At 39.2% G+C, this 11513-nt stretch overlaps 1 protein-coding gene across 1 annotated transcript; it reads left to right on the plus strand.

The window, feature by feature from the left end:
* Positions 1 to 521: 521 nt before the first annotated feature.
* On the plus strand, positions 522 to 6418 carry drg1 (developmentally regulated GTP binding protein 1). The gene is made up of 9 exons (XM_035141443.1): positions 522 to 717; positions 2021 to 2144; positions 2443 to 2618; positions 2715 to 2784; positions 3046 to 3215; positions 4186 to 4316; positions 4694 to 4861; positions 5066 to 5188; positions 6064 to 6418. The coding sequence occupies exons 1-9, from the start codon at positions 679 to 681 to the stop codon at positions 6161 to 6163; spliced, it is 1101 nt and encodes a 366-aa protein (XP_034997334.1). The 5' UTR covers positions 522 to 678; the 3' UTR covers positions 6164 to 6418.
* Positions 6419 to 11513: the final 5095 nt, after the last annotated feature.

Here is an 11513-nt window from a genome sequence, read left to right on the forward strand (position 1 = left end):
CACTTGTCTATTTTATTGAACACCTTGCAATATTTATTACGGAGTTTATTAAACGTGTGATTATTCATGATTCTGTTTCATAAAGGTTCATTGTCCTCTTATTGTATTAAATGTAAGCTTGTATTATTATGGCTCTGTTTTGTGTTAGGTAGAATTGTTGCTGTTAAGAAATATGAACAGCAGGTGGCAGCCGTCTATCTGAAGAGATCTTAAAAATGTTATTTGATTATTTAAATAGAGGTAAAATCAGCTGATTATTTAGCTTTTGGATTTATTTGATTTATCATGAACAAACATCTGACTGGAAAATATTATCTTGCACAAACTAAAACCATTGTATGTTTAATTTTATTTTAAAAAAAATTTAAACTACTATTAGCACAGTTGAGTAAAATCCATCCAAACAAAATTTCGTTTTTTAAATGTAATTTTTAGATTTCAGGCAGATTTTCTTTTACCGTATTTCTTGTCTTACTATCATATTTCCTCCTGTGAGTCCACGCGCTGGGCGCAGCGTGACGTATGCAAACCGTGCTCCCGCGAGATTTCCCGCGAACCGGCGCTCGGCGGCTCAACGTGGGCTCGGCGGACACAACCTAGCTTTGCTAACTCCTCATGTAAAACAACCTCCCCAACTTCCCTCGGCAGCGTTGGTCGTCAACAGGAATCACCGCCACCATGACTATACTCGACAAAATAGCGGAGATTGAAAGCGAGGTGAGTTTTAAAAGCAGAGAGAGAAGAAGAAGAAGAAGCCCGGTGGATCAGTCACGTTTTAGCTAATGGCTAACCGCTAGCTGCTAGCATGCGATGCTCCCACAGCTGGGCCTCACACACATATCTCTGTATTCAGCTCACTAACACGTTACAGCGTTTATCTGAATGTGCTCATTTAACTTGTAGCCGCATTATAAAAAGTATAAAACTGATTGAATGTTGTTGCTAACCCTCGAGTTGCTGGCTTAGATCAGGTTTAACCGACTCACAGCTAAACTAATGTTAGCAACTGCACATTAATGTAACTTGTAGCTCACAAATCATGTTAACTTTGATAAAAATCAGTGGAATATGAATTTTACACAGTAGCCTGCGTTTTGTATCAGTTTCTGGATGTTTCCTTTGCTTTCAAGGGTGGTTTCCAAAAAGAGAAATTAAAATGAGATCAGATCAGACATTTTAGTCCCATTGTGTTACAGCAGCAGTGGATAGACATCAGTAAAAGTAATAAACTAGTGAACATGCAATGAAATACAGAAATGAATAGAATAGAAACAACTAATACGTTGTTAATACATTATAGTGTGAGCAGAATATGTAAATATATATAGTGTGAAAGCATTAAGCCATTGAATTGCACAGATAGAGATGAGTGTAGCACAGTTAAATGACTTGAACCTGGGTGAGTTTATAGTAATGTATAAGGTTTGAAAGTGTCTCTGAACAAGAGGCTTTTCCATATAGAACTACGTTGTTAATGTTAAATATGGTAAGATAAGATCGTCCTTAGAGGAAATTCACCAAAATGACAAAACTGCACCAAAAAGTAGCAGCACAAGGAGAAAATATTGTAAGAATAAAAGTATTAGTTCAAATAGAAATATTAAAGATGGAGAGAAGTAGTCTTACTTTGAGTAGCTTGATCATTTGAGCAGAAATAGAACAGGAAAATCATAAATGGTAATAACAAGATAACCATAGTCCATCTACAATTAGCTGTTATGAAAACCAACAGATCCTTGGACCGGCTTTCATTGTTATACAATACTCATCTGCTCTGTTATTGTCAGATGCAGTTTAATGACCAGTCATGTCTCTGAGACATTTCAGAGCAACCCATTCATTGATTAATTCTAAACATAATTAACAGATTAAAAAGAATCATTACTCTCAGCCAAAGTTACCTTATTGGTCGCCATTAGCTTTATTATGCGGTAAAAAGTGTCTTTTCTGTGCTGCTCACTGGTTATTACAAAACTGTCGTGCAAAGAACAGGTTTGAGACCTCATGTTGTTGATTGTAGATGGCCAGGACGCAGAGGAACAAGGCCACAGCTCACCACTTGGGTCTGCTCAAAGCGCGTCTCGCCAAACTGAGGAGGGAGCTCATCACACCTAAAGGAGGCACCGGGGGTGGAACAGGAGAAGGTACGATTATTTGTAAATCTTCAGTCTACTTACAGTGGAAAGAAAAGCAAGTGATCCATTAATGATTACCTGTATTTGTGTATATGGTCAGATGTTCATCCAAGTTACACAAATCTTTGGAGCTGGTTGACCAAGTTAATCAGGGTGTCTTAGAGTTGGGTGAATTAGGTCATTTTAAATGGTTTGAATACATTTTTACCACTGTGCTAGTCCTGCTTAGTTTTATTCTAAACACATCTTTAAGACGTGTTTAGATACATATTTGATTAAAGTTTGATGATTATTGTTTGTGTTTTAGGTTTCGATGTCGCAAAAACCGGCGATGCTCGTGTTGGCTTCGTTGGATTTCCTTCCGTAGGAAAGTCTACACTGCTAAGTAACCTTGCAGGCGTGTACTCTGAGGTTGCCGCCTATGAGTTCACCACTCTCACCACAGTACCTGGAGTCATTCGCTACAAAGGCGCCAAAATTCAGGTACAAGAATTTATTTTGTTTGATACATGTAAGCTTTATTTCTGTTTGTGATGTTTTAAGTGACTTATTTTATGTTCTTGCCTTCTTCCTTTTCAGCTCCTCGATCTCCCAGGAATCATTGAGGGAGCCAAGGATGGCAAGGGCAGAGGCCGACAGGTCATCGCAGGTAAAGATTTGATCTGTGAAGATTTGAGACTAATGAAGGTTTTTATTCGCCAAATACAAACGGATGACAAAGTGTCCTAGTAAGTTGTTGTGCGTCCATGGGCCTCTCGAACGAATTTAATATACCATGTCATTTATTCTAAGTCTCTGGCCTCTACCGGAGCGATGAAACACCTTTCTTGCTAATTAAATTCCCTCATTTGGTGTTTTGATGATAGTGGAGGTGAGTGCTGTCTTTACATGTCATTCCTTTCTTTTTCAGTGGCTCGAACCTGCAACCTGATCCTCATCGTGCTCGATGTGTTGAAGCCTCTTCTCCATAAGAGACTAATAGAACATGAGCTGGAGGGCTTTGGCATCCGACTGAACAAGCAACCACCCAACATCGGTTTCAAGAAGAAGGACAAAGGAGGCATCAACTTCACAGCCACAGTAATTCTCACAAAGCACAACAGCAATTTAAAGTTTCACGTCTTAAAATGTCACTGGAATTAATAAAGTACTGCAGGTCTGAGTTCCCACTAGATTTCAGTGACGAGATTTATGACATTGTTATAAAAGGCTGTGTTTACTTGTCCTTCAACCGACTGATGTGCCAGAAAAGTGAGGAGACTACAAGAGCGTGGGGTGATACTGCCACTATTTCAGCTGTCAGGTGTCTGCAGTCAACTGTCAGTGTATTTTGAGGATGGGATTTTTTCTGGCACCCCATTACTTTAAATAAATGTGTGGAATCCGTTGGGAACAAAGAAGTTGTTTAAAGTTGGAACCGATCTGCAGAAATAAATGTGGTAAATGTGATTTCACCCTGGTACCAAACCCTGAAAACCGTCCGATGCTGTTGCCCGGTGGACATGCATGAGATTACACTTAATTTCCGTAATGTGCTAACATTTGGTTTGTATCTGATAAACAGTTATCATTGACTTAACATGTTTTTAGTTATAGATTTTCATTAGAGTACTCGAAGCGTGATGTTAGTTGTACAATGTGAAAATATTCAATACTGTCTGTACCTAATATTAGAGCCCAACCAGCACTGGAGTATTGGATCCAGTGCCTAAACCAATTTTAGGTTCAATATATTGACATTTATATATGTGTATGTTTGTGTGTGTATGTGTAACCCAAGTAAATTCAGGAATATGCCTTCCCCCCCCAAAAAAGTATTCTTAGCAAACACTGTCTCCACCTTATTTGCTCAGACAATTCATTACGTTATATGTAATATATATACTGTTTTCCAATATATATACATATAATGTGTGTACATATTCTGCCTCTTTGATGGGTTGATATAGACTTGTATATCAGTTTGGTTTTATTTAACATTTTGAATATGTGTCCTCTACCTCTCGTGTTAACCGACATCATACCCTTCCTCTCTCCTCTTCCTTCTTAGTGTGCACAAACTGAGCTGGATTCTGAAACGGTGAAATCCATCCTGTCCGAGTACAAGATCCACAACGCCGACATCACTCTGCGTAGCGACTCCACAGCCGATGACCTCATTGATATGGTGGAGGGAAATCGGTAAGCTGCTGAAGTGCCAGAATGGGCCAGCCTTAGTCATCCCCAGTGGGTGTGGCCTGCTGGAGCCTTAAAAATCTGATATCTGTTCCCGCTACACCAATGCAGATACATTAGTAAATGTGTTATATGTCCCGTGCAGGGCTCCAACCACATGTGTGTTTCCACTTCTATTAGAAATCTTTAGTCAAATATCATCACTTACTTAGAAACCTTAAATATAAGAATACAACAATTGCATTAAAATCTAGTATATGGATGATGTGAGTGTATGTAAAACCCAGAGGTGGAAATTCATTTCCGACTGCTGAACACTGATGGTTGCGGATTGTGCAGTAACTTAATGGTCAGCAGCCACTTACAGTCTCTTGTCACGACAGGGTCTACGTCCCGTGCATATATGTGCTCAACAAAATCGATCAGATCTCCATTGAGGAGCTGGACGTCATCTACAAGGTGCCCCACACTGTCCCCATCTCGGCCCACCACCACTGGAACTTCGATGACCTGCTGGAGAGGATGTGGGATTACCTAAGACTTGTGCGCATGTAAGAGATGTTAATCCAGTTTTCACAGGGGTGTGTGAATGGAGGGGAAAGACGGTAGCTGCAGAATATGGATATTTTAATTTGTTCAGATTCATTGGAAAATTTGATGAGTTACATACAAGTGCTGTATGAATGTGTGTGAATTTGAAGCTTTACAAATGCATTTGCTAAAATTTGACAGAGATGATTTTTTTTAATTCGCAGCTACACCAAACCCAAAGGCCAGCTTCCTGACTACACGTCTCCTGTTGTCCTCCCTGACGGCCGAACTGCAGTCGAGGATTTCTGCTTAAAGATTCACAAAAACCTCGTCAAAGAGTTGAAATAGTGAGTATCCTTCTCCGTCTCTGAGCACCAGCATAGATTTGATAATTTCTCCATTTCTCTTAAACGCTGCTCCCAGAGTAGTAACTGTTTTATTTTTATTCCATAATTTTCTTTTTCATAATTTTATTATAGAATTCAGCTCAAGGTTTACATGATTAAGATGGTTAAAGAATCTATAAAGATTGTTGAAAACAATAAAATATTTTTTGAAAAGTGTTAAAGCAATGTCACGATTAAAAGAAAAGACATGGTTGAATTAATTCAAAGCAAGACTATAAGATCAATTTTAGAGCAGTTTTTAGAACATATTGATGTGTTGTGTGCTTTATTCTACATTTCATCTCATTCATTTGCTTTTTTCTTTAAGGTTTTTTAATAACAGTCAGTATTAGAACCACCTTACAACAAAATTACTCGTGTTTATTGAAACAATACAGTCGCTTTAATCACAGTCATTGCCTTCTTAGTGGTGAGATATGCCATATAAGCTTTAATTGGAGAGTTTGGATTAGGATCTCAGATGGTGTGTTGCTCCACCATCTTCAAATGGGGGGGAGCCAAGATCGTCAATCAGTCAATACGTTAGTGCTACTAAGCATTAGCCGTCCTCCAGGGAATGAACAGGTCACATATGCGATTAGAGAGCCTTTGTAACTAAAGGATGTCATTGTACCCTCTAGGTTACTTTATAGCTGCAGATCCAGTGTTTCTGCAGCAAAGAAAGAATAAATAATTCTCTTATCTATTTTATTTGTTTATTAAAGACGACGACCGCCGGACGAGCTTGCTCATCTTTTACTTCTCTTTAAAATGGTGTAAAACTGAATTCATCCTTCACTTACTATACTTTCATTTTTCAAATCTTCCTTTTTCAGTGCTCTTGTGTGGGGAGCGTCCGTGAAACATAACCCTCAAAAGGTGGGCAAGGACCACGTTATGGATGACGAAGACGTTATCCAGCTGGTGAAGAAGTAAAAAGGAGTCTCCGTTTCACTGCATGGCCTGCGTATCACAAAGTGTTCTGTACAGTTGCTGGGTAAATCGACAAACATATCCATCAGACCAACTGTGTTGTGTGGTTCCCAGATTCTTTGCTGTAATTTAAAAGCAATGAAATGAATGTGAGTGTCACCTTTAAAAGAACCTACAGTACTTACCACCATGAATAGTTCATATTGAATATTGGTTTAAGACTTGCATTAAAATCTGTACAATAAAAACTTCAAGGAACGTTGCTTCTGACTTTTTATTAACCTATCTTAAATTAGGTTTATTAATCACATATGAACGCTAGCATGTATTGAATAAGAAGTATAACCAGGCACACTATTTTTACTTAAATTGATGTGATTTAATGTGCTACATGCAAACTGCTGCTTAAGCACCACAGAAACGTTGCATCATTGAATCTGCTCTCAGTTCGACAGCCCTCTCAGAATCATAGCAGTTCTAAGCAGCAGCGTTACCACGACCACTCGAGTCTGCCTCCGACAGGAAAGGAAAAAAGGTCTCATTTGAAAGCCCTGTCCAGAGAAGTGATTTATGTGACATTGATGATGAAGGCAGTTATTCAGGCTGTTGGCCCACCCCCTCTCTCTCGTAAGGACGGCCACTCAGGTTAATCAGTTCATTCACTCAGACGCAGTCTGGGGACATCATCCGCCAGCTGTTCACAACTAACAAGACTCCACAGAGTAAGAATCCAGAGCATTTCATCAGACCCAGGAGCACTGCTGGAGGCGAGCATTATCTAATGTCAATATGTTGCAACCTGTATGAAGTGTAGCAGCCATTTTGTGTCTGAGCACCTTATTGCAGCCAGTGACTGCAGTGGATGGCGCCAGTGCAAAGCTGAATAAATAGTACGATATTGTCCGAGTGGAAATTTGAAGAATAAAGACCAATGAACCGAGCAAAGACTGTTGAGCTGAGATTTTCCAAATGTGTGTGTGATTGTTTTACAGCATATTTGATAAACTGCAAAGATGCAGTAGCAGATTTGTCAAGTGAAATAAACTCACCTATAATTTAAAATTATTCACAAAATATATAATATACTTATAATACTTGCCTCAAAGTAGGCATCGTCTTTGGAGCAATACAGAATATCTTGTATATAAAAATGCAACTTTACCAATCTTGCATGTATGCATTTACTAAAAAAGACATAATGGCAAAGAAAAAAAATATCTCAAATCCTGATCCCCAACTAACCCAATCCACAAAATTCATTAAATGTGTAGTTGTGGAGAAAAACTGTTTTTCATGACCACAAAATCTTTTTCCACTTATACAAAAGCAGCCATCGATGCACTCGGTTATTCTGTGGTTACAAAGTGTCTGATTCAGAACAACGTGGATGGCGAACAAGACATTTATTTTATTATTAATGTTATATGTGCAACAGGGTTTCTTTTCCAATGACTGTATGAATAAAAAATGCAACAGAGACAATGTACTCACACCTACCACAGGACTTTATGCTTCAGTGAGGCTGCTATTGAGAGTGTATCTGATGTTATAGACGACAGTTCTTACTGAGAGAAAAGGCACTTTTTTAGGGAAAGCTGCAGTGGTGGAGGGTAATGCATGGCTGTCCAGCAGCAGCAGCAGGATCAACCCTCCTCAGACACCGCCTCTTCCCCACCCCCTTTTACCCTGTAAATTATAGCAGCACTTTAGCTAATGAAAGAGTTGAAGACCGGGCACTAATAAAAGCCATTAAGTGAATAAAGCACTTCCCCCTCTAACAAAATTAAAGAATCTACCCATTTGGAGAGGGAGGACTTTGTATTAATATTTATGAAATGCGGAACCCGGTGGCCCCCCCAAACTCCCCAACCCACGTCCAATCCTAGCCTGACCAAGTCCTCCTTGCCATTGCACCTATCCCAAGAGAACATCCCAAACCCCTCCTAGCTTGAAGGAGGGGCAGGAGACGGGGACTTGAAGGGTGCTGAGGACGCAGTCTGGACAGTCTGTCTCAAGTAGAGCAAGCTGGAGGACCCCTCCAAAGACTGCTCAGCACCCGACCGACTTCAACTCTTCTCAACCGGCTGCAGCTACAGCGACTTTGGGTCCAGCGGATGGAAAGGTGGGTTTCATGGGAAGACCTTCCAAAGACAGCAGCTTGAGCTTGTCAGTAAAGCACAGTAAGGTATGACTTAAGTTTCAAATTTTAATAATTTGTTGGTGTGTAATTTTGTGTTTTAAATCATTTATTTCTAATGATAATTTATTTTTGGAAACATTTAAACTTTTCTTCAGTTAAATTTAGAATCAGATTCTGAGATTTATACAAAACTTTGAAACTCAAAAGAATTGTACATTTTTGAAGAAGGAAAAAAAATACCAAACTCAAGGTAAGAGAGCATCCTAATGTGTCACAATCATCCACGCATTAAAAACCATCTCACCATCCCATCAGCCATCACTTCAAAACATCCCCATTGTTGTGAAAAACAGAAAATCTCTTCCCATGCCACCGTCCACCATCCTCACCCAAAGTGCTCCCATTTTCACGCCATTTGGTCGCCAACACAGGCGCCAGTTTTTTTTCTCCATGACACATAAATATGCATCACGGTGTAATTTCATCACACAAAGTGGCTCAGTTGCCTGAGCTGTATAAGTTGATTATGGCACCATGCTTTCTCATTCTAGTAAGACATCCCTGGGGAGCTGAAACAAAACAGGCAGGAGAAGGTAACGAGATTGTCAAAGCCTTTGGAGAAACCGCTCTCTCTGTTTGACTTGACTCTTTAGCATTGCGCCCAGTGACCGTTAACGCAGTTAGGGATAAAACGTCAGGAGTGGCCGTGTCTTTAGTCCAAGGAGACGGTGAATGTCCTCAGATGGACAACGGCGATAAAGCTGTAACTGTCATCCTGGAGTTCATTGTGTCACTGGCCGCCAAGACTCTTCTTTATTTTAGTCAATTACAAGTACAATTTCAGTGACTGGACTCTGCTGCAGCTCTTAACAAGATCGCTGATGAATTACCCAAACTTAGTTTCCATTGATCTGTTGAAGAACACCCAACAGACTGATGGAGAACTGATTTGATTAAGCCACCCATCTGGGCCTTCTGTAAATCTTTCCTTGAAAAATGTTTTTTTAAATTAAACGTTTGTATCAAAGGATTTCATTTTTGGGGGATTTTTTTCTTCGTGTCTGGTAGCGTTGGGCGCGAAGACCCGGAGGGAGGGGTTTGACGCAGTTTGTGCGCAGGAAGGGTGTAGCCCTTTTTTCCGCATTGAGTGTGACCTATGACTAATCTTTTTTTTTTTATTCTGCGACTGTGTTCATTTGCTTTTGTATTCATTGTGTAAACCAGCGTTGCCATTTTCATTTTTTGACAATCAGTCTTTGAGTGCGGATCTCCGCCCTCACACCTTTAGACTTCTTCGTCTCTTGTCCTGCAGACGCCACCGAACCACTGGACCTTCTTTCAACTGTAAGAACCCAGAAAATACTTCGATATTTTATTTCTTTCAGATGTTTTGACACTGAACCACATTTACCAAGAATGACAAGAAAGTAAAAATGTATTTTTTTTGTTTTACTGTTTATTTTCCTCTAACTTTACATCTTCAACGTAGCTTTCCAGTCTCTCGGATACCTCACACTACGCTGGATCCTGTGTTGGGTTTTTCGTCTTTGCCCAGGACTCCATTGTGCTTGATCTAACCATGCAGTTTGTCTTCTGTCCATGGTTGTGCCAAGCACCTTGGAGGCTTCGGAGCACAAGCTGCCTTCTTCGTGAACTTACAAGCAATTAAGAAAATTCTGATTTCCATTTTCAAGTCACTGATGTACTTGTGCATTTTTTCTATATTTAAAAATATTAAAGAAATAAACTAGCACTATGATAGTGTAATAGTGCAAAATTAAGACTGTAGAGAACATAGGCACCAACTCTGGAGCAAATGATACATTTGATACAAAAGGACCAATAACCATGAGATCTTTTATGTGGCGTTGATGTTCTTATTCTTTATTCTTTATTCTTTATTCTTTATTCTTTATGCTTTATGCTTTATGCTTTATGATTTATGCTTTATGCTTTATGCTTTATTCTTTAATCTTTATTCTTTTATTATCTCATGATGTCATAAGATGTAGGAGTATGACCAATAAATATTATCGAAACATCCTGTGTGTTTTTTTACTGGCGCCAATTTCTTTTTTCTTCAAGAGTGTGCGTGTGTATGTGTGTATGTGTTTGTGTGTGTGTGCGTGTGTGTCGCTGGGTTTATAGCGTTCACACAGATAAACCTGTCATTTCCTACAAGCTGGTTGGTTCCAAAATGGTAGATTTGTGGAAACGATCAATTACAGTAAGTGCCCAGTGGCTTTTAACTAAGGCGGATAATTCCAGCTGGTGGAGGTCATATATTAAAGCAACGAGCTCTCAGTTCAGACCACGGGACACACCACACATCTATAAATCAAACTGTGACACATTGCGCAATTCCTGAGACAGACAAGCCGACCGGGTTCAGACAGCGAGTTCTTGAAAAGATGATAAAATTATATTGCTCCTGTTTCCATAAAGTGCTTGGATACTTATTTCGAATTCAGTATGTGGTGTTTCAAAACGTCAATCACAACAAGTGCATTCAACCAATAAATTTGAGATGATTAAACCAGACTTGTTTCTTTATGACCCAACTTTGTACTTAACTTTATACAACAAAATATGAAATGTTGTTGCAGCAGTTTTTGGTTTGAATCACGAAGACCATTGCTGTCATGAAGTGCATCAAGAGACTTGTTTTGTTGTGTTGTATGAGTCAATAAGCTTCATCCTGGAAAATATATATATTCATGCATTCATCATATTTCCTGAAAAAGACACCCTGCTTTGTTTGGGAAATACAGTCTTACCAACACCAGAGTTAAAATGATGGATAGTGTTGTTGTTGGTTTCACCTTCATTTTGTCAAACTGCACTCTGACTACGAATAAGGTTGTTTGCTATACCTTTGCGGCAGCTGCCATCGCTACTATATATTTCATTCAGTATTTCTTCTTTATGAAATGTATTTATTATAAAGTTGTTTTTGAAAAGGACAGTCGTGTCGAATTACATGAATGTGTTCTATTCTGGTGTCTCAATAAACTGTGACAGTGTGACAGTGACTCTTCAGGACCCTGAAACTGACGCTGCTAAATGGAATTCAACCTTCGATAACCTCAGACTGAGCACAAACTTAACCTGGAAATAAAAATAGATCACAGAAGCTACATTTAGAGGAACCTTCACATTGTCAAAACAAAACCTGTGAATTTCATCTACAATAAAAACTGTAAGTGAAAGCCT

The sequence above is a fragment of the Hippoglossus stenolepis genome, chromosome 18 (assembly GCF_022539355.2).
Source record: "Hippoglossus stenolepis isolate QCI-W04-F060 chromosome 18, HSTE1.2, whole genome shotgun sequence".
NCBI lineage: Eukaryota > Metazoa > Chordata > Actinopteri > Pleuronectiformes > Pleuronectidae > Hippoglossus > Hippoglossus stenolepis.

Coding starts and splice junctions, on each gene's coding strand:
- drg1 (XM_035141443.1), top strand. CDS start 679: ATGACTATACTCGACAAAATAGCGGAGATTGAAAGCGAG. Junction 3,216..4,185: donor GCATCAACTTCACAGCCACA/GTAATTCTCACA, acceptor CTTCCTTCTTAG/TGTGCACAAACTGAGCTGGA. Junction 4,317..4,693: donor GATATGGTGGAGGGAAATCG/GTAAGCTGCTGA, acceptor TTGTCACGACAG/GGTCTACGTCCCGTGCATAT.